The following is a 27,705-nucleotide window of genomic DNA, read 5'->3' on the forward strand; positions in this document are numbered from 1 at the left end:
CCCGCCTCTAGAACGCCGCCTAACTCACCTCCGCCTTTTTCGGCAGATGCGATGGATCATCTACCGCCCCTGTCATCACAGCTGTTGCTCACACTTCCTGATGGTAAAGCTAAACCGAGCAGAAGTTCTTGATTAGGTATGCTAGAATCATACCTGGGGCGTACCATTCACGGAGGCTTGGTGTACTTTTTCGCGACAGACAAATATTTAAAGAAACCGACGAAGCGCGATAAAACGCTTCGGTTCAACCTGATATGCAGTCCAGTCCAAGTAGACGCACCAACCTTCACCATGAATTCACACAGCGAAAACAGAGTACCTCTATGGATCGATAACGAGCAGCGCGACTGGAAAATCCATTTCTGCCTCGGCAGCTTTACCAGAACACGTAGATCGCGTCGTCAAGAGCTCGTACAGAGCATTCGCCCAGTGGAGTCGTACTACGATATGGCAGCGTCGAGACCTGTTGCTCAAGGCAGCCAAGCTTCTCGAGGAGCGGAGGCGCGAGATAGAAAGCATACTCAAGGTAAGAAGAAGCGCTATAATTTTTAAATTTGTCAATAATCGAGTCTGACGGAGCAGGTGGAAATCCCTATCGATGACTTTGTCATCCAGCAGATCAACATTCAGAGCTCCATCGACCTCCTCCAGGAATTAGCCTTCCACGTGCAGGACTCCGAGACTGGAACTCTCCTCCCTAGCAAGCAGCCGAACTCTTATGCCATGGTCATCAAAGAGCCGTTGGGTGTCCAGCTAGGCATCGCACCTTGGAATGCATCCCTCTATCTCGGCATCAGAGCGGTGGCAATCCCAATCGCCTGTGGCAACACCGCCATCCTCAAGGCTTCCGAGGTGACGCCCCTGGTGCACAACTATATAGGGGTTCTGTTTCGAGACGCCGGCTTTCCTCCTGGTGTCCTCAACATTGTGCAGCATAGGAGGGAAGATGCACCAGGGGTGCTTAATGCTCTCATCAGTGACAAGCGCGTGAGAAAGGTCAACTTTACAGGGAGCGCCGCCGTAGGCAAGATCATTGCCGCCAAGGCGGCAGAGAGCTGCAAGCCTGTACTGTTGGAGCTGGGTGGAAAGTCGCCGCAGATTGTGCTTGAAGATGCAGATCTGACCAAGGCTGCTGAGGCTGTGGCCACAGGAGCGTTCGCCCACGTAAGTTTACAATGGAACGTCGGCTCACCTGTTACAAGCTGACGGATAAATCTATAGCATGGCCAGATCTGCATGTCTACCGAGAGGATCATCGTCCACGCTTCAGTCATGGAGCAATTCTCAGAGAAACTAGCCGTGGCTGCACAAAAGATACAAGTCCAACCTGGGGCTTCTGCAGAGCATGTTCTTAAGGTAAAAGTGCTTGTGGAAGACTCACTCGAGAGAGGCGCCAAGCTCCTCTTTGGGAAGGGCATGGAGACAGAAAACTCTCATATGAGTCCGCGGGTGCTCACCGAGGTCACGCAGGATATGCCCATCTGGCGTCAGGAAACCTTTGCGCCTGTGGTGACTCTAGTGCCGTTCACGACGCTCGAAGAGGCTATCGATCTGGCTAATGATTCAGACTACGGATTATCGTCCAGTATCTTTACTTCCAGCGTCATTAGAGGCATCGAGATGGCTCGGCGTCTTGACACGGGGGCAGTTCACATCAACTCCATGACGGTTCACGACGAGGCACATCTACCGCATGGTGGAACAAAGGAAAGTGGCTGGGGACGCTTTGGAGTCCCGTGGGGTAAGCAGTAATCCTGATCACCACTTGAGCTTCTGGCTAACCATGAATAGGAATCTCGGAGTTTACTCAGCTCAAGACTATTACAGTGACGGATGAAGATTTCGGTAGCTGCTGTTAGATATGAGATGCAGGGAAGATTTTTCAACACTAGGGCTTTCGTGCAACGACAAGACAATACGAGATCGGGCAGCCTTCTATCACATGATGCTTCTCCCTCAGACCAGCTGAATATACGTGTCAAGGTGCTGCTTAGCTACAACATCGGGGTTTCTCGGAAAGGGGGTATTGATCCTCCACTAACCTTCTCATTACCAAGAAGAGTACAAAATAGAAGCAGAGAAAGGAAAATAGGAATAGACAAGGGACATTTTGTCCCGCGCAGCCGCGGTATCGCGGCTCACAACGATGTCTTAAGGAATCAATTTTACGGTTATGAGAGCTTAATTAGGTATTTCAGTAGTATATATCACTATTTAACATTCACTCTCGACGTGGACCGCCAATATCTACCCTCGCCGAGCCAACCGCACAAGTCGTCTTCTTGGCAACCATGGCGGTAAAGATGCTCTCTCCATCCGGGACCTGGTTGACCACTAGATACAATGTCTTTCCATCCTCCCCTCCCAGATAACACGCCGTAGCGTGTCCGCTCACACGAACTCGAGCGTTGATGTTGCCCCGCTGGTCGAGGCGGATGAACTGGTCGTAGCCCAACAAAGAGAGCCAGATATTGCCCTCAGCATCCAGACATCCGCCGTCAATCTTGACCATCTTCCCGGCGGCTTCTTTCTCGGCAAAGTCTGGTAGAGAGGAGGGAGACCAAAAGAGTTGCCTGTTGGATAGCTCACCCCCAGGCCCAACGTCAAACTTCAAGAGCCCTTGTCCAAACGTCTCGGCCACAAACAAAGATTTCCCATCCTCGGTGATTACCAGCGCGTTCGGAAAGACCAGGTTCTCTGCAGCAACCTTGGCAGTACGGTCCGTATCTACCATGATGAGGCGACCAGGCGAGGGGTCTTCTCCGTGGAGGACTCGAGCCCCTGTATCGTCCAGGTAGACCCTTCCAACACTGTCGATGTACATATCTCCACAATACCCGGACATGATGTTGGAGAGGTCGGCGTAAAGCATCGTATTTCCATCCTTGAGCTGATAGAGCTTGGTATCAAACATGGACGAGTAGATGAGCGACCCGTCGGGATGGAAAAACATGCCGTTGGGTTGCTGGTCAACCTTGGCCAAGACGGTCTTCTCGCCAGACTTTGGGTTGATGGTGTAGATGGTGCGGCCAATCATGTCGCTGACGTATAAGAGGCCATTGTGGTATCGAGGGGCTTCACCGAAGAGCATGCCATCGGCAAGGGGTTGATATGTGAATTCTTTGACGGCGGACATGATGCACCGGGGCCAGCTGTGGCTTGAGCTGAGACGAGGTGAGATTGAGTTGGTGACAAGGGGGAAGATATAGCAGGATGCGATGCTGGATGCTGAACACTCTGAAGTCGTGGAACATAGCCTAGCTTTATACTGTCCGTCCTTGGACTTGTTCCTCCCATTAAAGCCAAGAACCTAACATCCCTTAGCTGCTCAGTCTTTCTCTGGGGAGAGGTTTCCCCGCATTGGGATCGAGAGTGCTTCAACCATCATCCGCTAACGTAGACGCCACGAGAACCAATTTGCGGGGGTGGATTGCAATCCAGGATCCGCTCGGCGGATGCAGATCCGCATGCTCGACACTTTGTGGGGTAGCTCTGCCGCCTAGCCTCCATCTATCAGTATTCCGTTCCTTACCCTGCCTTGCAAGATTTTCACCTGCTACCGCATACCTTGGTTCAGGCCGTCGCCTATGACTAGAGCTGAAAACAAGTTGCAGCACAATCTGCAACACAACGGCCCAGCGGCGAAGCCCCGGGCGACCCGGTACCGGTTTCAAACACCAAACTTATGCGTCAACAGAACCAAGAGATAGCTTATGACGATAGGGACATGTTTCACTGCAATTTTTAGTAGAGAAACACGGGCGTTTTGGAGATAATGACCACACAGGACATATTACATCTGCAATTTGCGGGCATTGCCGGCATGTGTCTGGAGCTGGAGATATTACCCAGCTAAATAGTGTTCCTACTTAGCTGTACAACTTTTGACCAAACCCACGATGGAGAAATATGTCGCGGGTAGAAGGAGAATGTATTGGAAAAGATTGGGCAGGCCGCATCAGCTCCCAAGTCGTAGAATTTGCGATGGTGTAGCAGCCAGGATCCCAAAGACAGGATAGGCCAGCACAAACTACAGTCATGGCCACACAGTAGAACAATGATCCTGGAACCAATTAACAAACCTCCGTGACCAAGGCCCGGGAATTGCGGACTCGGAGGTCAGTTTCGGGGCTGATGGGGATTGTGTTCGGAACCAATTGCTTCCGGCTGTGGGGGAATGGCGGCAAAGATTCCGTGAATGACATGTTGCGGCTGAGCATCCGGGGCAATGGGCAAAAGACTTGATCGAACGGCAAAGAACGGGTTGTGGCTCTTCCATCTGAGCAAACTGCCGAATTCATATCCGCTCTGATGTGTGCTTGCCACAGATAAGAGGCTCCGCGACTTGACAATTCCACGGCCTTCTTGCACATGGATCAACTTCAACACACCCACAGCTTGGAAGTCGAATAAATATCACAGTTTGCAACATGAAAGTCATCATCAACGGTGGAGGCCTTGGAGGCCTTGGGGCCGCAATCGCTCTCAAGAAAAAGGGCCATCAGGTTACGGTGCTTGAAGCAGCTCCAGAATTATCCGAGGTGAGAACACACGCGACGCCTCGCTCCTCCGTCCAGGACCCGGACTTGAAGCTAACTCTCCTGTCCCTTAGGTCGGTGCTGGTATCCAGATCCCTCCCAATTCAAGCCGAATATTGTGCAGCTACGGCCTCAAGGACAAGTTCCTAGAGAGGGTTGTCTGGCCTCAGCACTTTGCCTTCAAAAGATACGAGACGGGGCGGCTATTGGGAACGACGCCATTGCACCCTCACCTCTCGGAAAAGTATGGATCCCCTTACTGGCTCATCCATAGAGCCGACTTTCAGGGGCTTCTTTTTGACGCCGCAAAGGAGTTGGGTGTCGATATTCGCCTTGGTTGCTTCGTCGAGTCGGTCAACGTTGATGACCCAAGCGTGAAGCTGGCAAACGGGGAGATTTTGGCGGCTGACCTGGTGGTAGGAGCAGATGGCATCCGATCCAAGACGCGGGAGGCACTTCTCGGGAGGATCGTTGAGCCAAACCCGGCGGCCAACTGCTCCTATCGCGCAACCGTCCCTGTCGAGATCATGTCTGCTGATCCGGACATTTCCCACCTCATGACGGACATCAACGCCAACTGTTGGATTGGGCCTAATCACCACATTATGGCCTATCCCATTCGTCAGGGTGCCATGTATAACCTTGTCCTGTCTCACCCCAGTGGCCTCGCAACGCCTGGCAAGTGGAACGAGCCCGGCAACCTAGAAGAGATGCGCCAACACTACAAAGACTTTGATCCAATCATCCAAAAGGTCCTGTCCAAGGTTCAGAGCTGTCTCAACTGGAAGATTGCCGACCTGCCTAACTTGCCTACTTGGGTCAGTGAAAACGGCAGAGTCGTGCTACTGGGGGACGCAGCCCATGCCATGGTGCCCTTCCTAGCACAAGGCGCAGCGCAAGCTATCGAGGATGGCGCATGCCTCGCGGAATGTCTGGCTCATGCTCAAGACCCGTCTGACATTCCAGCTCTCATGCGTGCGTACGAGGCCATCCGCAAGCCGCGAGCCGAGCTGGTGCAGCAGGCGACCCGAGACTCCAGCCGTGTCTGGCACTTGCATGATGGACCCGAGCAAGAAGCCCGAGACCTTGCGTTTGCGTCCATGGCGGCTACTGCTCGCGACGAGAAGATGGATGAGGCGTTGGACAAGGCAAATCCGAATAGTTTGAGCGGTAAGGAGTTCCAGCCGTGGCTATTTGGACACGATGAGATAGCCTTGACGAACGCGAGGCTGGATGAAATATTCAAGCTGAAGTAGTAAACGAGGTTTCACTTTACTTTGCCTGCTCGCTTCAACGCTGATATATTCGTTAAAGCACTTTGATATGCTTAGTATTCTACTGGGTAAACGGGGGCTCGTCTCTGTGTTGACTATGCTGATCTCCGATGCGGGCGTACATGACTGGGCTTTGGCCAAGTGGAGTTTCTAAGTCGGATTGAACAGTGTGTAGAATGGCACGAATGCACTTAGCGGAAAGCATAGTTCTCGTAAGACAAGTATCCTTATCGGCAAGTGAATAGAGCTCTACCATAGGTGGTGATATACCTCAGATGAGGACATGTGATGTTAGTGTACTACATCGTCATTAGTGAGCGCATAACTGTGTTCTTTGTTATTGTGGCTGATGGCTTCTCTTAGAAGCATCACCAAGTTCACACACGCCAAAAAGTGAGTGCTAGACAACAGCAACTAGGACAGTGAAGACACATTTCCAAGGGTCGAACGAACGGGATTGTCTCTGGGATCCCAGTTGAATCAATCATCAACCGTCTGATTGCAGCGTTCAAGTTGAGATCCACCCAAAAAGTCAAACCCACCCGGTTGTATATATAATCGAGCTCCTTCTTTGCATGTTTCCGCACAGAACGTTGATGATATCAGGGGTATGGATCTCAAACTCAATATGGTGATGTGGAATAACAACTGTGTCTTTTGCTGTCGTCGGTGATAGCCTCTTCGGGGGCGCCATTAATGACAAGAGCAAGGATCGGGATATCGATAGCAAGGAAGAAAACGCCCAAGGCTGCAGCGTTTGGTCCGGTTTGCTGGGATTTCTCGGCGGTTCAGTTTGGGGCAGTATTTTTTCTGTTGAGTTGCTCAGAGGCCCCCGCCCCCTGGCCTTGTACAGCATTTTAACTAAGTGATCCATTCCATATTACAAATGGCCAATGGAATGCTTAGACCCAGCGAAGCGAAGCGTGTCGGGTCGTTGATGCATTCACGAGAAATTTGTAAAACGGCGTGAAAGATTCGCGTCGGCCAGAAGGATAAAAAGATAAGAGGGTACTAAGCCACTCTGATACCAGGCACATTTGCCAACTCAACAAGTGGCTGCCTCCTGTGGCTGAACAAACATACGACATACCAAAATAAGCCCCTTGATGGGGCGAGGCTGAGTTGGTTATGGGTAGACAGGCTCCCGAGGTTGTTGGTTGTTGGCTCGCTCGCTGTTGTCAGGCAGGCTGCGGTCCATGCGTTGGGCTTCGAAGACAAGTACGAATTTCCCCTCACAAATTCTATCGAGTCTCCCTCTTCTCAACCCAAACACGACAAGTCTTTCTGAATACACAGTGCCTTCTTATCTTCGTCATCCACCGTTTTATTCAGCAAGCCAGGCATGGAGGCTGCGGCCAGCATTGCAGGTCTGGTGTCTCTTGCCGACCTGGTGTTTCGTTATTCCCTCAAGTACGTCAAGAGCTCCAAAGGAGCGCGAAAAGAGGTTGAAGATGTCTCTCGCGAGATCGGGGATCTTTCTCTTGTATTGCATCGCTTGTCTTTTGTTGCCTTTAGACTGGCGGAGGCGCAGTCTTCCGATGCCACCGAAGCGCCGTCCAACGTCACACTACATCTCCTGTACAAATGCGAGGAGCTCCTCACACGATTACGGGGTCGCCTTGACGATGCGAAGTCAGACATTGGCTCCGACTCGCGATTCGAAAGCCTTCGAGGTTCCCTCAAATGGCCATTCTCGTCAACTGAGACCAAAGAGATTCTTCAGGGTCTAGAGCGCCAGAAGCAGACAATGAGTCATGCAATGGCAGCCGACTCGTGGATCAGGTTGACGTCACTCCTTTCCCAGCAATCGAACATGATTTCTGAGATCAATGAAGTACAAGCTACTGCCAAGAAGATTTTGGATATCGAGACAAAGATCGTTCTCGACAGGAAGAGGAAAGGGGTGCTCAAATTCTTCACCAAGACCAACCCATACTCCGAGTTCAACACAAACAGGGAATTACGACAAGGCCTCACAGGCCTCTGGCTCACTCGAGGCCCTGAGTTTGAGGAGTGGTATACGACGCGCGGGTCGAAAATCTGGTGCAGCGGCATTCCGGGCGCTGGCAAATCGGTCCTTGCAGCCGCCATGGTTGATGAGTGTCTGCAGAGGAATGCCCCCAATCCAGGGACAGCCTTGGCATATTTCTTCTGTACATACAGAGATGAGATAACCCAAGAGCCTATCTCAATCCTTTCGTCTCTTTGCTCTCAACTCGCACGGCAGGATGAAAATGCGTTTGAGATCTTGAGGGAGTATCACGACGAACTGACATCGGAACGCCAACTTCAGGCGGGGCCCTCGACGAAGAAGTTGATCAAGATTCTCCGAAGAATGTGCTCCTCATTTGATCGAGTATATCTTATTGTTGACGGGCTCGACGAATGCGCCGAGCAAGTCGAAGAATGCGTGGGAAGCCTGGCAGCCCTCCTCCCATCCCCTGAAGATGAGACGCTCAACTTGGCCTTGCTAAGCAGAGATGAATTCCCCATACAAGAAATTTTGAAAGATCAGTTTCAAAATGTGAAAATCGAAGCCCACACTGAAGACATCGACCGCTATGTGACCCGGGAACTAGATCAGCGCATCGCCTTGAGAAAGCTGAGGCTCAAAGACCTGGCGCTGAAGGATAAAATTAGGGCAAGGCTGGTGAATGGGGCTAGCGGGATGTAAGTGCCCGAATCAAGTCCACCTCTCGGAGTTATCCGGTGCTAATACATGAGAGCTCAGGTTTCGGTGGGTGGCTTGCCAACTCGATCATCTCTGCGGGCTTCCAACGGATGGGGCTCGTGAAAGGGCATTGAACGACCTGCCGCCAACACTCCCCGCCACCTATGAGCGCATCTTGGCCAGAATCAACAAGTCTCATGAACAAATCAGACAACTCGTGCAGAGAACTCTGCTGCTGATCAGCTCGCCTCATCATCGACACCTCAGTCTCCGACAAATATGTGAGGCTATCTCACTCCAAGATGGCTGGGAGGAACTCCCGGATGAGGATATCGTGGACGGCGAGGAAGTTCTCCGATACTGCGGCAGCCTCGTTCGGACAAGAAAAGTGTCACATGGTAACGAGGGCTGCGATGAAGTTGGCATTGAATTTTCGCACTTTTCAGTGAAAGAATACCTCCAAGGCAACTGCCTCAAGTATCCCATGCTCAGTACGTACGGTGTCTCTCGGGAAAAGGCTTGCAGTCTCTTGGCATCTCTCTGTCTTGATTACCTTACCCTCAAGAGCCACGAGGAGTTACTGAAAGCAATCAACGCTGCAGAAGGCAAGGCAATCAAGGCAATGGATGAAAGAGACTTGCGGTATCCTTTCTACAGACATGCTGCGACGTTCTGGCCGTTCTATGCACGCGAGGCTGGTGAAGGCTGCTGTCTTGAGCGCATCCATGACCTTTTCCAGCTCCCAAAAACACCCAGCTTTTGCTCGTGGGCGGCGACGCTTGCGGCTCACTCGATGTCGGTGGACCATTCATCGCTGTATCGCGCTGCTGATCGATGGCTTGAGACACCAAGTTTCAGTAAAATGGATGCTATCTTCAACCCTTCTCACGTCGTTCGGCCGAACTTTACGCCTCTACACATGGCGGCTGCCTTGGGGATGCCAGAACTTTGCGATCACCTACTCAAGCAAGGCGCAAATGTGAATCTCAAGGGCAAATTCGGTACCCCATTGCACTGTGCAATCGCTGGCCTTGGGATTTTCACCTTTCATGGCCCGGAATCCAACCTGTTCGACAAAGCCAACTTTTTCGACACGGTGGGCCAACTGCTTGGACGACGGCAATCTAGCCAAGTTCTGCTAAGCGCCAAGGCAAATCCGCACTTGTGTTTCATGGGTGACCAGGAGGAGAAGTACTCATCTCTGTCCCTTGCTGCAATGTGGCTGTCCTATCAAAACGGTCTAGGGGTTGCCGCCGAGCTCGTCAAAGCTCGCATTGCCATTGGAGAGGAGGACCTGCGCCATTTTAAGGAACGGTACGGCGACTTTTGGGAGGCAACTGAGAGCTGTGACGAATACAGCGACAGACAGGGCGTTGTGAGCCTTCTCGAGGCTCTCGGCCCTCCGACCATGGAGACTAAAGACACACCAGCATCACGCTTGTACGCCAAGACCTACAATTGGGCGACAATCATGAGAGTCAAGGACTTGGACCAAATATCAATACACCAGTCGACAGCCGGGTTCAGCGATGGTGAGATTGTTAAGCTCGTGACCCGATGGATCGTGAATAACAACGGCGTCGAGCTGGATCGGTTTCTGAAAAGCAGCAGATCCGAACTGGTCAAATCTACCGACGTTGGGATTCACATCGAAAGGACCAGGAGACCCGCCCTCCACCTGGCCGTAAAGTACAATTCACTAGATGTGCTACATGTACTTCTAGAATATGGCCTCGATGCAAACATGGCTGATGAAAACGGAAGAACTCCAGCGCATTTTTGTAATAATGTGGACGAACTCCGAGTGTTATTGGCATATGGCGCCTCTACGCTTGTGCCCGACAAGGCCCAGGAGACGGTTTGGCATAGAGCTGCGAGAAAAGGCGACATGGGCATCTTGAATCTTCTCGTTAGACTCGAAGTTAGACAAGAGGCTCTGCAAATGGTTTCGTCAAGAAATGAAACGCCAATCTGCTCAGCCTTGAGCAATAGGCAAATAAGAATTGTCCTACTGCTCCTCAAGCACTGCGACTCGAGAGCATTCTGGAAAAGCGGCAAGTCTATCTTTCGAGCAGCGGCGGAAATGGGGTCACCTAAGATTATAAAACATTTGCTAGATGCCGACATCGAGGTGGACGGCATGGACGACATCACGGGGAATCCGCTGCACTATGTTCCTACATACGCCCCTCTTGAGTGTATTCGAATGCTCAGAGATTTATTTCCTCTGGGCCAACGAAGGAAACAGGATCTCAGGACGCCGCTCGAGTTGTTCTTAATTCGGGCTGTGGACAGGTGGGTGACATTAGAGAGATTAGGCCGCGGGCACTTGGAAGTCATGCTTCCCGACGCTGCTGTCTCAAACTCCAAGGAAGCGAGCATTTTGTGGTCATTCTTAGGTCTCGAGGTGACCAGAAGTGTCATGAGTTGCCAAAATTCTAACACATGGACTTGGCTCGAGGATTACGCCTGCGCCTTCATCACACTGGGAATCATGGCCAAGTACGAAGAAGAAAGAGAGGAGTCGGGGTTGCTCCCGTTCATGTCAGCAGTTGCCTTGACAGCTACCAAGATGTACAAGACGGTATTGCAAGCAGTGGAAGAACCAGAACTCTATATCCGTTGGGACTCGTTCTCGGACCTGATGCGGCACATCATGGGTCAGTCAAGACACTGGGACAGTGCGGTGGGCAAGCCCGACACAATACGACTTTTATCCGTTGCCATCCTATACGACGATGTGGAGATGGTATCCTTGCTCATCGACAAGGGGGTCGATATGCATTCAAGGCTTGATGAACTCTCTCCGTTTGAATTCGCCTGCTTTCCCAACGTCCCAGTCAGCCACACGGTCTTCGCGCTTCTCTTGAAACACGCAGACCCAGAGAAGATGACACAAAGGAACGAGTTGTTGAATGGATGTGGGCCTCTTCACTTTTGTGTAGGGCGGAATGAAGGAGAGGGCTGCGCTTGGAAATTGAAGCAAATGTTGGGGGCGGGCTTTGATCCAAATCTTCCCTTGTCTGCCAATTCCGGATCACCCCTCGCCTTTCACATTCGCAAAGGAGCCATCGGCACCACCGAGATGCTTCTTGAAGCTGGAGCTGACCCATGGGCTCGGGGATCATATCCATTCGATGCGGCTTTGGAAGCGGTTCGCCTTGGCCACCTTTCAATACTCGCAAAGATCGCGGCAATCAACTACCAGTCTCCTTGTTGGGATCGAACTTGGGTCAGCGTCTTCGGCACCAAGAAGTTTGTTGGTGGTAACGCACTGCACCTAGCTGCGTTGAATGGCACCACAGAATGCCTGGAGTTTTATCTCAGCCAGGGCTTATTGTCGGATCTAGAGTGCTGCGACGATGTACTCGAGACTCCTATGCATTATGCTGCTCGGTTTGGTCGGTCCTCCACGATCGAGTTTATCAAGGCCCGTGGAGGAAACATCAACGCCACAAACCGCAACGGCATAACTCCATTACATCTTGCTGCTGATCAAGGACACTTGGAGACGGCCAAAACCTTGATCAACCTCGGCGCCGAGCATCAACCTTGCGATAGAGGCCACACGCCGCTGGTGTACGCATACGCAAAAGGAAATGAAAGCATGATTGAAGCCCTCCAGAGTTCCTCTAAAGAACCCCAAAAATCAAGTTCTTCTATCAAGTCTCCAGGGACGTTGAGGCTATTAGCAGAGGCAATGCGCAATGCCATTCTGCGGGGAGACGTCGCGGCTTGTGAGAGAATCCACGCCCTCGGATGCCCGATAGACGTTGAACTGTATGACGGAGTCCCTGTAACTCCTTTGGCTGTGGCAATCTGTCACCAACAAGATCCAAAGATTGTTCAGTGGCTGGTTGACTCCGGTGCAACGGTCTCGACAGTCTTTCCTCAACCCTACCAGGGCCAGTACTTAACCGCTCTCGAAGCAGCCGTCGCTCATCCGATGTTCAACAGTCTCTTGAACAAGCTGTTGAACAAACTTTTAGAAGAAGGAGGCATTTTTCTTGACATGGTTCCAAATCCTCTTTTTCTTGCTGTCATCTACAACAATATTGAAGGGCTCAGGATTTTGTTGGACTGGCTTCACAATACGTACGTCAGCTCCCAACTGAATTTGTAGGTTGTCAAATAGTTGCCGAGCTGAACCCAGCTAACAGTTTCCTAGGAACGGGTCAAGCCGTATTGTCGAAAGGAGCTCTTCACCGCGTGAGGCACTGTCCGCTCTCGTCAACCAGCATCAGCTAACTGCACTTCATCTTGCGGCCTCTAGAAACAACCTTGAGGCCTGTGCCGCCCTGATTGACAGTCAAGCCGATATTGAGCAGGTAGATGCTGGAAACAGGACACCACTTCACTTTGCAGCTTTATCCGGCTCCCTCCAAGTTGCCAAAGACCTCCTCAGCCGTGGTGCTCGTGCCAATCCATTAGATTTGTTTGCTGAAACGCCTCTCATGTCTGCGTATCAGGCAGGTCAGTTTGGATTGGTCGATCTTCTCACGCCACATCACGAGAGCCCGACGAGTACAAACCATAAGGGAGAAAGTCTTTTGCATTTCATGACGAAATTCGAAACTGACCCAGCAAGAAAAGAGGTTGCTCTGGAAAGTTTCTCACGCTGCATCGAGCAAGGGGCCAGCCTATACTCACGAGACACCGATGGAGTAACCCCCATGCACTGGATCCTAGCCAGCCATCCTCCGTGCTACCTGAAGTCACTCTTGGATAGAAATTGGCAATTTCTACGTCCACACGAGATGGCCCAGTGGCCTCACAGTTGTTTCCGTGAGGGCACTCACAGACTGGTGGCAATATCCAAGAATCTGCACCTCGTTCGGCCATCTCTGAGCAAGCTTGGGCTCCGTCAACTTTGCGGCGTTGCAGACAGTGGAAACCACAATCTATTGTGCCGAGCGGCGGGCTGGGGTTTGGTCGAAGCGATCGATAACCTTCTTGCACTCGGAGTCGACATGATCGAACACGAATGCAACGATCACGGCACGCCATTGACTGCTGCAGTCTCTAACCGCCAAGTCGAGGCAGTCAAGTGTCTTGTCCGCAACGGTGCAACGGTATCCTACGACCTCTGCCATCCAAGGGATTCCAGAGGCAGAATGGCAAGCCCAGACATTGTAATTCTACAATGGCTGTTCTTTGGCCGATATATGGAGCAGAAACGGATCTCAAACGGCACGACAGAGGCTTCGGACAAGGTTGAGAGCTGGGGTGGCGTTTGTTCTGTTGAAGTAGCATTGAAATGGGAATGGAAGAGACTCCGGGAAGAGAGCACAAGGGATTATGCGTGCAGATGGCAAAGGATCCTCAAGGATTTGAGAGGTAAAGTTGTCAAGTGTGTTGGAGAGACTGACAGCAAAAATGGCGGCAGCGAGGGTGGCAAGCGAATTTGACAGCGATGATGAATAGTCTACCTACGTTCTTACTAGTATCTCAGGCTAGACTTGGGGTTTGTGACATTGACACGAGGGACTACAATTTCCTATTGATTTAGTGCAATTTCTTACCTCAATGCAATCTCATAATGTTATAAATGGCAAGTCGTTGTGTGAGCCCCAACTATGAACCGATATAATAGGCAACTATTCTACTTAATTTGTATGACTTTCTACTGATGAGGCTAAAACGGCCTCCTTCTAGCGTCGGATAGACGCATTGGATAGTATGTAAGTAGATATGATAAGGTAAGACGTAACTATTTGGGAATTAGGTGCACTTTATGTGTGCGGCGCTCACGAATCTTTCTCCGGTCTAACCTTTCTCTAAGCTTTGTCCGTATAACAAAAGATGAGTCTGGGTATGTATATCCTTGACAAAGTTCAGCAATCCTGAACCGTGATGCTTGGGTCTTCGCTATTGCATCTGTAGCACACACCCGCCTGAGAGAATGTGAATCCGATCGGATTCCGTTCGAAGAGAAAATGGCTCGCCCAGCCGCACTTTACGTGTGGCAGTGATTATCTTTCCTTAATAGTTCTAGCGTTTCGTTGTTCCAGGGCACGCTGATGTCATTCCGCTTTTTCGCCAATAGCTTTTGCAGCACGAGATTGAGCGGTGCGATACACCTTGTTTAGTTAGTTCTTCAGCCACACAATGTTATTCAGCTTGCTCAAAGAGACTTGGAATGACGGCATTCAACTCCACCTCATGCCCGAATTATCTGCAGCTTGCACTGAAGCCAAGTTGCGAAATGCTGAATGTGGTCTTCTTTGACTCAGATATGAGTTCATAGCGTCGATCGCTCTATTTCCGTTCTGTCCTGCCATGATGATCTTCACTACACTCAAGAGCAGTTGGATACATATCTATGTGCTCTCCCATGATTTTGTGCTATCTTATTATATTGGTAACTTCACCTTCGCCTGCATTCTTCCTTCACCTTCAATCTCAATCTCAAGAATCCACAACATATAAAATCCATCATGACTGTGACATACCAACAACCACAGCACTACGCTCCGCCACCAGGCCATTCTCAGGGACACATTACGTATGGATCCCCTCGGGGTCAATCTATGTATCATCCTCCACATAGCGAAGTGCAAGGCCAAATGCATGGTGCTGCTCGATTCAAAATCACCAAGCCTTCTTTTCACAGCCGGTATGAGTGCAAGCCCGACAACGTACCCGACGGTCCCTCTGCCTACAGTCTCGAAATCTCAAAGAATCCCAAAAAGCATCCAGACTTGGCCTTGACCGCGGGAGGGGCCTCGGTCGCGGCTTGCTACTTTCCTGAAGCAAGCAGTTACTACAACAGCGACAGCAAGAGGTTCCGCATCGGTCTCGGCGATCCTGCCAACGTTCAATGGACTGAGATGTCGTATCGCGGCAAGGACAAGCACGGCTGGACTTTCTCGTTGAACCTCCCGAACATGGGACAGCCGATCCCAATGACGTGGTTGAAAGACAACAGCGTGGCTGTGGATGGAATGTCAGCTTCACGACTGAGCAACAACAACTTCAAACTCCAGGACCCCAATGGTCAGATTATGGCAGTCTTTACAAGCCACACCATGAGTCTGCGACCCAGCTCGGTGGGCACATTGCAGATTAACATGGACCTGGGCCCGATGTTTGAGCATACCGTCATCACGACTTTACTATCCATTTACGACTTTCAGAAACGTGAGGAGGAAAAGAGATCCAGTTCCAGCAGCGCTGGTGGTGCTGCTGCCGCCGCCAGTGGTTAAGGACAGACATCTGGAGGAATATGCTGTCACTCATGTTAGAATGAGAGAAGTCAGAATCATGGAGGCGCTATATATCGAAAATTACACTCATGAATTGAAGAAATGTTGACCAATAAATATAAATAGCGAACCTTGCGTCTCTGTGTTATTTGACGTCCATGGACCATTCAACCGCCCTGCAACCCCCTTGCTACAATAATCGATTGGTGTATCTATTCTCAACATGCCAACTTGTCCTCCAGGATGAATCAGCTGGGTGCCCTGAGGTGATATGATTCTGTCTTGCGTCGTTCGCATCCGGTTACCGTATCGAGTCAATAGACTGCATGAGAGCCCATGTTACGAGATGGCGAATTAAAAGCGTTAAAGTTAAGGCTTGCAAGGGTAGGTAGGTGCAGTGGCCCCACCGACTTGAGTCAATGTGCTGAGTCGATGCGGTACAATTGCCTCTTTCAGAATCGACATTGATTATGACAACAACATTGCGGCACATTTACCAGTTATGACCGTAGCGCAAGTTGTTAGAAACGGCTGATCGAATTCCAATAGCAGTCATTATCTTTACAAACACAGAGAGAAGTGGGAGTCAACCAATGAACAGGGAATTTGGAATGGCGGCTCGTACGAGAACTGAGGTAAGACATGGTAAGCCTGCGCGGACTCTGGTGTCACCAAAGGATCTCGGAGGCTTTTGACCAGCCCCAACGATGAGATCCGTTCCGCTCATCTCATGATTCTCGTGGCTGGGTTGGACGAACTGTATGATTACAAGGCACTGACCAACCCTAGTACTGCATCTAACAAGATAGTAAGATAACGAAGCTCATATGCAATATAAACTCTAAAATGTCTAGCCCCGAAATCAGATTCCGAAGCCATGTTTCATTCCCCTCCTCTTGGCGAAAATCACATCCCGAAGAGAAGCAACCGCCTCCGACGAACTTGAACTATTTCTTGACATTTAAAGTGCTCCAAGGTCTTTTGCTCTGGAAACATTTTTCTTTAAAGAATCACCGCATCAAAAGAATCAAATCATTGTTTTCAGCCATGCTCAGAAGCCTTGTTTATAGGCGCGGCGGCATTGCATCATGCACGCCGCTCAGAGCAAAGGCTCCAACTGAGGCTCGGTTGTCTTCAACGGCCTCCAACGCCCAACCTCCCAGGACAAAGTTCTACATGCCGCCAGAATGGGCGAAACACTCCCAGACTATCACTGTGTGGCCCGATTTCGCCTCCATCCCAGACGAGGCCATTCTGCGCGACGCTCGTTCAGAAATCTCGGCCATCTCAAATGCCATCGCTCGGTTCGAACCCGTCACCATGTATACCAAGCCCCAAAACGTGGATAAAGCCAGAGACACAGTATCTGAAAATGTCATTGTTCGTCCTCTGGAGGCGAGTCAGCTCTGGGTTCGCGACACGGGACCCATCATCGTCAAAAACCTCTCCGATGATTCCCGAGCGGGCCTCAGTCTGAGCTTCAACTACTGGGGCGACAAGCTTGAGAGCCAAGGGGATGAAAAGGTTGCATCTGGTATCTTGAACGACATGGGTGTTGAAGTCTTTACTGCTGGCTTCCGTGCTGAAGGTGGAGGATTCGAGGTTGATGGCCAAGGAACGCTTCTCGCCACCGAAAGTGCCATTATAAACCCGAATCGAAATCCCGGGATGTCAAAGAGTGACATTGAGGCACAGTTCAAAGAGTATCTTGGCATCGAAAAGACAATCTGGCTTCGTGGAATCAAGGGCTACGAGATGACCGACTACCACATTGACGCGTTGGCCAGATTCATCTCGCCTGGCAAGGTGTTATTGGGCCGCATGCCAGAGACTGCTGACAAGGTCCTCGTGGAAGCGTACCAGGAAGCAAGGGAAACGCTGGAAAGCGCAACAGACGCCTCTGGAAATCGGATCGAAATCATCGAGGTTGCCGAACCTCATCCTAAAGACCTGCGTGGCGAGCACTTTTTCGAAACTGTTGCTTCTTATGCCAATTATCTTTTGGTAAATGGCGGCATCATCATTCCTCGCTTTGGTGTTGGACAGGCAGATGACGATGCGCTGGAGCTGTTCAAGAAATGTTTCCCGGACCGCGAAGTTGTTCAGGTTGATATCAACACGGTTCCAAAGCTGGGCGGGGGTATTCACTGCTCAACACAGCAGGTCCCGTTGATATAAGTACTAGGAAATTTGTAATAATCAGATAATACGTCTCATCTCAGCTCAACCTCAAATGTCACCCAGAGATCTAATACATATATTCTCTAGTAGCTGCATTACACGGTCCTCACCTTTACATCAACCCCGCTGCTTCAAGTATTTCTTTCATTTCTAGGCGTATTAAATTATAGTAATCACTTGATCTGTCCTGAACCACTCAATATGAGCCCATGCACCCGTAGGCGGTCCCTCACCCTTCCTAGGTGCCCTCAAGTCATCTAGTCTCTGCCGTTCATCCCCATGCTCCATAGATATCCCAACCCTCCTGAACACATGGGAATCACCAGCTTGATCAACAGGCTGCAGCAGCAGACGAATCACGCTCGGCGGCCGCCCTCCCACATCGGACCACATCGACCGGCCATGCCATTCGTACAAAGGCCCTTTTTCAAAGGCAACCAGATCGAAGGCGTAGCAGTGCTCGGTCACGTCAGCCCGACGGTCAAGGGCATCAATGGCAGCAAACGGCCTCTGTGCGTCTTCGTCAGAGGATGGTGTAATCTTTTTCCAGTGCAAGGTACCTCTGACAGTCACTGATCCCGAGACATGGCTCTGTGCTTGGTTTGCTTCAACGTCAACTGATACGACGGTTGCCATTGGGACTGGCTCATGGAACGCTTCACGGTTGAGGTAGTTAAAGTCCACCTGCCCCCCAACAGAAGCCCAAGACCATGAAGGTGCTCCGGGTTCTTGATTGTCCTTTTCTTGCGACTTCCAGCAGAGGCTCTCGAGCAGTTTAGCGCCCTTCCAAAGTCCGCCAATAAACTCGCCCTCTACCGTCTTCTCTAAAGATTTGGCAAGGGCGAGGACTGCAGGGATGCGGTCTGAAGACTTGGATAGACGCCTTGAGGTAAACTCTTTGAGAAGGGCCTGCCAGACGGAATAGGGGCTATCTCGTAGGTCGTCATCCGTCGCTGGAGACGGCATCCCTTTGATGGTGCATTTCAGATGAGCTCTTTGGTTCACATCAAAGGCTGCGAATTCGCCTGCAAACCTTGACATGATGGAGGTGTTTGGGTCTGCGTCGACGCTCATGGCGCAGAGACATTCCCAGTAGAGGTAGCCGGGACCAAAGTACAGCACCCTCGTGCTCAGGAGCTGTTCTTGTAGAGTCCATCCACGTGCGCTGATGGGTCCATTGACAGTGACTCTACCCGGAAGCGAGAACCCTCCCGGAGCAGACTCGGTCGACAACGTCCAGAAAGGAAACACAGCTTGCTGGTGGACGACTCGTTGTTTCCACTCCGGCCGCTGAGATTTCGGAAGCCAATAGTCCAGGGGCACAGGCTGAGCAACTCTCAGCATTCGAGGCTGAAATAGGTTATCGTGGCAGTCTTTTGCTACCAGGCTGGAGATTGTCAAGTCGGCATTAGAGTAGACGTCGCTCATTTTGGACGCCTCTCGGTCCCAATCTTGGTCGTCATCTTGGATGATGCACAGGGCGTCGATCCATAGATATTGGTACCCAAGGGATCTAGCCGTTTGGATAGCTTCTTGTATAAATGTCGGGAGAGTGTCCATTGGGATTTCGTCCAGGTACTGCGAGAAATTTGCTTTTGTGGTGATTGTGTTGGTAGTGCCCAGGTCGCCCCAGCAGTACGAAAGTGCGCAGTATGGGCCATCCATGTCTTTTCCTTCTATCAGATAAGGATCACAGCCCTCCTCTGTCAAGTTCAGCACCCGTACCGGCAGAGTCTTGTTTGAATCTCCTCGCTGATAGGATTGCTGGCAAAGAGCATGCCCCGGCGCGTCCCTGCATTGGTGAAGCCATTCTCGCGCGGCATTTATGGCTTGCAGAGAACCTGTAGTGGTATCCTCCCCTAGAATCTCATGGTAGTCAAACACGAGTCTCTCAGAAATCGAATCGCCTCCCAAGTTTCCCTCGAGTTCCATCTTTGAATCCCGAACAACAAGGATGGTCTCACCCAACTGATCACAGAGTGTAAATTTGATATGTGATGCATCCGACGCTCCTTCAGACAAGTCCAACTTGTTCATTTCGTCCGACAAGTCTTCCGAGTTTTCCTTTTCTGCATTGTCCAACAGATCTGCAGCCAGGCCGCAGAGCCGACAGGTCTTGGCACACTCGTTGAGCTCATCTCGGCTGTCATGAATCTGGAATGAAATGGTTGATTCTTCTTCTTTACCACGGAAGCGTACACCTAGGATGCGGGACTGGAAAGACGAGCACTGCTCACACAAGGTTTCTCGCTTTGTCGGCCTTGTTATGCCAGCAGTTTCGTATAGAGCTTGATAAACACTGTCGACGAAGCTCATATCACCTGTTTGGTGAATATCCTTCATCAACAGCATCACGTGGCTGTATACCTCATACAGCTCCCGTGAAGGGAGGAACTGCCTGCTTGTGGCAACAGCAAGCAGTTCTCTGGCTGCTGCAGGCGTGACCTCTCCTCCATCTCTCGACTTGTTGGAGAGAAAAGGAGATGGCTTCAGCTCTGGATCGCGAAGTAAGAGGATATCCAGAGCCACCTGATCCTGCGCAAGAATAGCCAGATCCACGATTGACCACTCAAAATGCGAAGCAGCAGACAAATCAGCACCACCTTCAACAAGTAGACGAAAAATGTCGATATTCCCCGAGGCTAGTGCCCTATGCAGCGGAACCTTGTCTCCCGCCTCATCCTTGTCGAGATCTACACCATGCTCGACGAGAAACTTGACAGCTCCCTCGTTCTGACGCTCTATAGATTCTTGGAGAGCCGTTAATCCGTATGAGTTGAGCAGGTTGACATCAGCCCCGTGCTGAACGAGAAGCCGGGCAGATTCAAAGTCGAAACAGCGCAGAGAACGGTGAAGAGGCGTGTTCCAGCACTTCCATTCCATCCTATCGTTGGATGCCGACTCATCATCACGCACTTCGAAGATCTCGAGCACTTCTTCTTCTGACCAGACTGTGTTGGGATCGAAGCCTTTGGACAGGGCGTCTTTGAGGGCGAAAAGCTCAGTCTCGTCTGGGATTTCGGGCAAGTACTCTCCCGACTTTAGTTTTGGTGGATACTCGAAGGATTTGTTGCTGACGCCAAAGTTAGATTATCACCATGTCGTCAGATCGGATGTTGTTTGCTAATCACCTTGTCGCCACAGGCTGAGCCTCTTCCCAGGGACCATTATCGTCAGCCATGTTGAATCCTGGCTGTAAAGGTGGAAGGAAGAAGGAATACAATAAGAATAAGCCCTAGTCTATCATCAGGGGCAGTGCTATTTATCTATATTACTCGCTTACAATGCACATCTATCTAGTATGGGGGGAACACGTCACCATGCATGAAATACCGCAAAAACCGCCAAGCCTATTACTCCGCCTGTAAACATGTCCCTGCTCCGTGAAGCACCAGAGTCATCATCTTCCTCCGGCTTGCTTGTCGACGCCTCCTTTTCTGCTTCTTTTCCATCTCCTTCTTTGAATATCTGCGCTGTCGAAGAGGACGATGCCTCTTCGGTTGTTGTGGATAAAGAGTCGGAGGACTCTGTTTTGGAAGTTTTGGTCTCGGTTTCCGTGCTTTTAGGGGGCTTGGTTGATGTCGTCTTGACCATGGTTGTCTTTGTTGAGGTCGAAGTCGTGGTGACTGAAGGGGCGTTCTTGATGAAAGGATCAAGGATACACTGCTTCATCAACTTGTTGTCCTCGTATCCATCGCCAGACTTAATCGGTGTCAGAGTCAGGACGTAGTCGTATTTGAAACTGCCAGCTCCCCAGCCAACGAAACCAATGTAGACGTCAGAGTTCTTTGCAATGAACTCGTTCTGGGCGCAGAACTTTTCCATGCACTATACCAGTTAGCTTGGGACAACAGATTCAAGTAAAGGTGCTTACCGAAGGATCCATGGACGCTCCAGACTCTGAGATGATGGCCACGCGCTTGTTCTCCCTTAGCCAATCTGCCATGGCCTTGAAAGCCTCGACGTTATCAGTTGTGCACTCCTCAAAAGATCCAGAGTTGTTGATATCCAGATACTTGTGAAGATCCAGAATCAGACCATCCTTGCTACCATCAGGGTTCTTGATAGCAGCTAAAGCATCTGCACTCCCAGTCGTAATAAAGGTCTCGACATTCGTAAAGTTCGTTCCAGGTAGGAGAATAATCTGTGACTTTGCCCCGGCCTTTCGAATACTCGTGACAGCTGCCTGACAACTCTTTGCCCAGAGATTAACATCCAGATCGTGAGGTTCGTTCATGAGACCAAACATGACCTTTTCCTCCTTGGCGTACTTTTGGGCGAGTTGGCTCCAGAGGTCGGCAAAGTCGTCGTCTGAGGGGCCGCCCTGGCCGATAATGCCGCCGTCGTAGCGTGCAAAGTTGTGTACGTCAATCATGCAGTAGGCGCCAGTGTCGAGACATATTTGCATGAGTTGGTCGTATTGTCCGAATTTTTCTTCGTCTAGCTTGCCGCCTACTTGTTCGTTGAGGAGGAACTGCCATGTTGTTGCTAAGGCATGTTAATAACAGGAGTGAGTTAATAGCTTGAGGTGACTTACGAAGACGGAAAGTGTTAAGGCCACTATCTTTAACAAAATGTTTCATCTGTCCTTCGCCATCTCCATGTGTATGAGAGGCCAGAGGGAACTGTGCCGTATCAAGAGGACAGCTGCCCTACTGCACGTCAGTCGCAAGTTCATGCAGCTAAGAAAAGCACCTACATCGATATCACAGCCAAAATCAATACCGGGAATAGCAACGCCCTATCAACAGTTAGTGAGGGACTCAAAGTCAAAGCAGCTTTGCACATACGATATACTTGACTTTGGCCCACGCGCCAGACAGCAGAGCCAGGCCTGCCAACACGTGAGAGGTTGCGCGCATTATTGTAAGATCCGGCCGAGCCGGTGCTGATTAGGGGGAATTAAACGAGATGAGCGAGTGGTTTAAGCGGTATGCGTAGAAGCACAGCAAAGAAATGGCGAAGATATGTTACGCTTAAGAAAACGATAGACAGGAATGTTCAAGAGACAAAAAACGAATGATCAAAGAACAACCGTCAGCGGAGGGGTCGGGGAATTATTGTCAATCTGACCGTGTCGGCCGCTGAGGAGGGGACCCCTATTCAAGCCATCCGCCGGTTCGCGTCTGACAGGACCCAGGAACAGGGGTTAGCGGCTGCTTTTTGAAGATCTCGCTCGTGTTCCATTGGGCGCGTGGCTACGGGTTCGTATTCCCAAATAAGTACCGTCCACTCGAGTGTCAGCGCCAAGAAGCCGTTCCCACCGAGCAACCGGCCATAAGAAGTGTCTTGCATGATGAGACATGTCGAAAACGGTCACAGGGGTCACGGATCCGTTGCTGCCCGTTCCTTGAGAGGAAGGACCTCGACGTGATCCCTAGCAAAGTCCCCGGTAACCCCGGCGATGAGACTCGCCCGGTGGAGTCGGTGTCACCATCACTCAGGGCTCATGATTCGTGAATTCTAGAACCCGCTAGGGCTGACCCCGTGGCTTGAACTCAGGGTCCGGATTTGGCGTCATCTGGCTACACGAGGGGCACATGGCTGTATCCCTGCCAACGAACGGCCCTTACATCATAGGTGGGTTGGTTATTAGGCCGAGGTTTCACGATTATACGATGAGGGTCTTGGTTTGTAAAGATTATACGAAAACACGACGTTTCTTTTTAATGTCTAGGTCAGCAGGTTCAATTGAGAGGCAAGACATTGATGGTGAGCACCCGATCACCGACCTCCACTGGACAGAGTGAACAAAGGTGCCATCGAGGCAATCATCATTACCTTATGTTCACGTCGCAACAGGTTGATCGCCATTTCCCATTTCCTCGCTTAAATGATCTGCCACCCGCACATTCACAGGCGCAGTCGCGTACCTCGATAATATCTCGATAATCATCGACATCGTGCACGGCATCTCATCAATCTCATCAGATGAATCAATCCCCTCCTCTATGCAAATCCCATCCGGTCCTTGTTTGAGGTATTCGGCAGCAAGATCAGACGGTGTCCTCCCTTGGGCATCCGTCAAGCAACGGTCAGCGCCAAAGTCGAGCAGCACAACCAAGTTCCTTAGGCCCAAACTCCAAGGGGTTTTGTCAGGGTGTCCAGCAGCAGCGATTAATGAATGAAGAGGCGTGCGGCCCTCATTATCCCGAGCGTTGATGTCAAGATGTGACTCATTCAACACCAGACGCAAGCGTTTATGAGTTGCCGACAGCCAAAAGTTGCGATGAAGGACTGTCTCTCCTTCTTGGTTACGTTTGTCAAAGTCTAATCCTGCAGTGATGCATTCCTCGATCATGATGAACGCTGGAGAATATGATCGGTGGAAAAGGGTATTGCCGTCCTCATCTGTCGCGTTGATGTCGACGCCCAGGTTCGAAGAAAGAGACTCGAGAGCCTCGCTAGTCATAGACTTCTCTCGCAGATAGAAAACAGATTCGAGGATCTTGATGCGCGGCGTTGTCTTGGCCCCGAGATGCTTCACGAGAAAGCTGGCCAGGGTTAAATGCTGGCATCGAACGGCCACCACCAACGGCGTGAAACCATCCTCATCCTTGGTCTCGATGTCGTAGTGCCACTTTTCTACCAATTCTCGACAAATTTCTTGATGGCCTCCTCTAGCGGCTGTATGTAGAAGAGTTTCCCCATGATCCCGATGACGATGAGAAACCGAAGACTTAGCATCAGCCTCGATAATCTCTCGGCTGGTTCTTGACGCTGTCAGGAGAAGGAAGACGGAGTACGGTCCCAGGAACGCAGCACCATCGAGAGCCGTCTTGCCGCGGGCATTCTTAATGGAGACGTCTGCTCCGTATTTCAGTAGTAAGTGAACCATTTTATCCTGTCCTTGCTTCACCATCAGGTGGAGCGGTGTTTCTTGGTCGAAGCCACACGCTTGATTGACCTCTCTTGCTCGAAGCAACCCAAGCAGTGTGTTTCTCTTCAGGAGAGCATACTCCAGTAGGTGGTAAAGGCCAGTAATGCAAGCCATGTGAAGTAGGGGGACATGTGTAGGTGGCTCATGGGGAGGATACTCTAGGTGATACCAAGTCCACCACCTATCCCTCGCCTCTGAAGCTCTGCGAAAGAAGCCCTTGTGCTCATCCAGGATAGGCACAAAGTCGGCACCCATCTCTCGCATGTGGTAGTTCCAGTTGAAAATCGCGTATGGCAAAAGCGGCAAGTCCTGGGCAGCATCAAACAGTGGGCTGAACGGGCGATCCATCGCGAGGAGAGATACCAAACGACTGGTGATGTCGGCGTGTGCTTTCTTCGAGTCCACAGGGCCATTCATAGCTGCTAGTCCAGAGGACTGGTTCCTGAGAAAGTCCTTGGCGCTCTGATGCACAAAGCTAACGTATAGACAAGCACCTGATTCTTCCGAGTTCAGTTCTGTCATCTTGGTGGTTACCGGGATAAGAGGCAGAAGCCGGTTGACTCGGTAATCCATACCGTTCGGAGGTCTTCCAGTCGACACCTGGAGTAGATGCCCACAAGATTGAATGTAATCCAGACAGACTTGTTCCTTGGTTAGATACAGAGTTGGTTCTATCTGTACCGCATCACAGAGTTCGACAACCGTTAATGGACGTGATGAAAATAGCAGCCAAGTCAACAGGGTGGCCACTGCCGTCTTGCTCTCCGGATAGATGCTTGATAGGATCCGCTCGTAAACCTCTGGAAGATTTTTGGGGAGTTGCGTAAGGGCATGCTCAATCTCTCCCACAGCCTTGTGCTCGAGATCGCGCGCCATGAAGCTGACCCATAGAAAGGTTCCTCCTGCGCGTTTCCGAAAGGCATTTTCTATGTACTGACAAAGAGGCAAGCCTTCGATTCCCTTTATCTTAGCTAGGTGGGAGATCTGATCAGAGATGTAGAGCTGGATGTCGTATTTAAGTAGACCAAGAGTGACATGGGGGAATACAGAGAGTGTGGCGGGCAGACATTCGGGCTGCTCCCGACTCGTAACAATAAGCTTCAGGTTGTGGATAAGGGTGGATTTTCCGTCTGCTTCAAATAGGCCTTGTATCTTGAACAAGAGTGATGATAACGATGGTTCGTCACATTCGTCAAGAGCATCGAGCACGCAACAAACTTGGTGGCCCTCCAGAGCCTCCAGCATGTCCTCGAATATCCGCCAAAGCGTCTCGAAAGAATTTTCCTGGAACAGGTCGGCGCCTTGGATCCTCCACGTAGGTGTAATACGAGAGATGAGCTGGTTGTGCTTCTGAATCAGTTGAATGATGAGACCACGAAGGATATTGATAGCCTTGTTTCGCGACGCGACTTTGTTGTCACAAAAGAACCAGATAACGGTAGCATCAGACTTCGATGACTGAAGGAGCTGTGTGAGAAAGATGGAGATGAATATTTTGCCCTTGCTGGAGGACCGGATACCCAGAGTACACCAGATGGACCCGCGCTCCAGTTCTGATACTCCTCTGTGATGGGGATCCATTCGCATGTACCTGGGGTTCGACGTCCTTTGGCTGTGATGATACCATCTCTGTCACTCAACGGATCCGTGATGAACAGGTCCTGAAGACACTGGTCCTCGTCTGTGCCGGGGCGAAAGGAGCGGCCGAGGTCTTGTATGAGGGACTCGACCCGGGCGAACTTGTCATGGCCCTGATTTCTTTGCCAACGTTAGCATCGCGGCAATCCGGACTTACATATTGATGACAGCTATCTGGTCCCCAAGTAGCGCTTTCAATCGCTCAATCTCCTTGAAAATATTACTGATCTCATCCTCCTTCAAAACCCCGTCTACAACTCTCCAAGATTTATGCCCAAAACCATCATCCTTCTCAAAATCAATCCCCTCAAATATCCTCAGCAGCTTCTCACTCACAGCCTTGGCCTGTTCAACAGTCGGCTTCAGGTCCTCCACTTGGAGAGCAGGCGAAGCCTCGACAGCAGCGACAAGTTTCTCAAGACCCTAGATCTGCTGTCGCCAGGCGTCGATTTCCGCGGGTGCATCTTGAAACTTGTCGTGGACCTGTTTGAGAAACGGATTATCTTGACGCTTTGTTCGACAAATTGGCCGCAAGCGGCTACGATGCCAATGGTCTCGGCTGCCATCTTGGCGCGCTTGGGGTGTCAAAAGTGGGAATCCCCATGGGAAATGATGAAGTGAGGTGGCCTCAACATTGAGACAAACACTGCCGGGATCACCTGATCGAGATTGACAAGATCCAATGAGAGGGCGATGAGGCTTGAGAGCTGGTCAGCCGCAGCGGAGGTCACAGCAGGGCACAGGGTGAGAGCTTGCCAGCCTCCATCGCTGCGTGAGAAAGACACGCGTAAGGCAGGGCATTAATTCCGCTCTTATGAGTACCATATCCCTACCAGCGCAGGGAAACAACATATTCGGCAATCAGCCCGATGCACGTATGCTTGTGGCTGCACGTTCATCTTCGCCCTGATCCTCCAGCCCCCAACAATCGCCAAGGACTAGCAAGGGTGGAGATTGTCTCAAGTTTCCATCAACAAAATTTCCACTCATGGATCCATTTCATCCATCGTTAAAGCTTGGTCTGCAGTGTCGAAAAAGCTGCTGTTAGAAAAGAACCAATGCTGGCGTTGATCCTGTCCCCCACGTTGCAATCCTCGGAAGCTAGCCGTGAGATCTAAGGTTGACGAGGTTAAGCTTGTCTTGTGCTTGCGTCATCCCACTCACACACAGGCCTCCCAAGGTTAAGTTGACGTTGGACCTCCGCCTCGAAACGGGGATTGCCAAGACGTGCCCGTCCTGCAGCACGGAAAACACGGGTCACACAGCCTGCAGCGTCTGCCTTACTGCTTGGTCCTTGTCTCGAGCAAAACGCCTCTGT

At 50.9% G+C, this 27,705-nt stretch overlaps 8 protein-coding genes across 8 annotated transcripts; 5 read left to right on the top strand and 3 right to left on the bottom strand.

Moving 5' to 3' along the window:
• Positions 1–51: 51 nt before the first annotated feature.
• Positions 52–1,859, top strand: MRS44_005671 (uncharacterized protein; the record flags this gene model as incomplete). Its single annotated transcript, XM_065621485.1, has 5 exons — positions 52–103; positions 306–526; positions 583–1,164; positions 1,222–1,741; positions 1,792–1,859. 5 exons carry the CDS (start codon positions 52–54, stop codon positions 1,857–1,859), a joined length of 1,443 nt encoding a protein of 480 aa, XP_065477557.1.
• Positions 1,860–2,221: 362 nt separating this feature from the next.
• On the bottom strand, positions 2,222–3,136 carry MRS44_005672 (uncharacterized protein; the record flags this gene model as incomplete). The annotated part of the gene is made up of 1 exon (XM_046272506.2): positions 2,222–3,136. The coding sequence occupies one exon, from the start codon at positions 3,134–3,136 to the stop codon at positions 2,222–2,224; it is 915 nt and encodes a 304-aa protein (XP_046140774.2).
• A 1,294-nt stretch (positions 3,137–4,430) lies between these two features.
• Positions 4,431–5,794, top strand: MRS44_005673 (uncharacterized protein; the record flags this gene model as incomplete). Its single annotated transcript, XM_046281936.2, has 2 exons — positions 4,431–4,541; positions 4,613–5,794. The coding sequence occupies 2 exons, from the start codon at positions 4,431–4,433 to the stop codon at positions 5,792–5,794; spliced, it is 1,293 nt and encodes a 430-aa protein (XP_046140773.2).
• Positions 5,795–7,154: 1,360 nt separating this feature from the next.
• On the top strand, positions 7,155–13,891 carry MRS44_005674 (uncharacterized protein; the record flags this gene model as incomplete). Its single annotated transcript, XM_065621486.1, has 3 exons — positions 7,155–8,482; positions 8,544–12,578; positions 12,652–13,891. 3 exons carry the CDS (start codon positions 7,155–7,157, stop codon positions 13,889–13,891), a joined length of 6,603 nt encoding a protein of 2,200 aa, XP_065477558.1.
• A 1,029-nt stretch (positions 13,892–14,920) lies between these two features.
• On the top strand, positions 14,921–15,688 carry MRS44_005675 (uncharacterized protein; the record flags this gene model as incomplete). Its single annotated transcript, XM_046273402.2, has 1 exon — positions 14,921–15,688. One exon carries the CDS (start codon positions 14,921–14,923, stop codon positions 15,686–15,688), a length of 768 nt encoding a protein of 255 aa, XP_046140771.2.
• Positions 15,689–16,735: 1,047 nt separating this feature from the next.
• Positions 16,736–17,866, top strand: MRS44_005676 (uncharacterized protein; the record flags this gene model as incomplete). The annotated part of the gene is made up of 1 exon (XM_046272505.2): positions 16,736–17,866. The coding sequence occupies one exon, from the start codon at positions 16,736–16,738 to the stop codon at positions 17,864–17,866; it is 1,131 nt and encodes a 376-aa protein (XP_046140770.2).
• A 162-nt stretch (positions 17,867–18,028) lies between these two features.
• Positions 18,029–22,731, bottom strand: MRS44_005677 (uncharacterized protein; the record flags this gene model as incomplete). Its single annotated transcript, XM_046274771.2, has 7 exons — positions 18,029–20,942; positions 21,001–21,062; positions 21,203–21,697; positions 21,744–22,357; positions 22,407–22,521; positions 22,569–22,610; positions 22,660–22,731. The coding sequence occupies 7 exons, from the start codon at positions 22,729–22,731 to the stop codon at positions 18,029–18,031; spliced, it is 4,314 nt and encodes a 1,437-aa protein (XP_046140768.2).
• A 926-nt stretch (positions 22,732–23,657) lies between these two features.
• Positions 23,658–26,953, bottom strand: MRS44_005678 (uncharacterized protein; the record flags this gene model as incomplete). Its single annotated transcript, XM_065621487.1, has 4 exons — positions 23,658–26,216; positions 26,270–26,507; positions 26,545–26,810; positions 26,897–26,953. The coding sequence occupies 4 exons, from the start codon at positions 26,951–26,953 to the stop codon at positions 23,658–23,660; spliced, it is 3,120 nt and encodes a 1,039-aa protein (XP_065477559.1).
• Between the last annotated feature and the right edge of the window lie 752 nt (positions 26,954–27,705).

The sequence above is a fragment of the Fusarium solani genome, assembly GCF_023522795.1.
Source record: "Fusarium solani strain SB1 chromosome Unknown bctg00000003_1, whole genome shotgun sequence".
Classification (NCBI taxonomy): Eukaryota; Fungi; Ascomycota; class Sordariomycetes; order Hypocreales; family Nectriaceae; genus Fusarium; species Fusarium solani.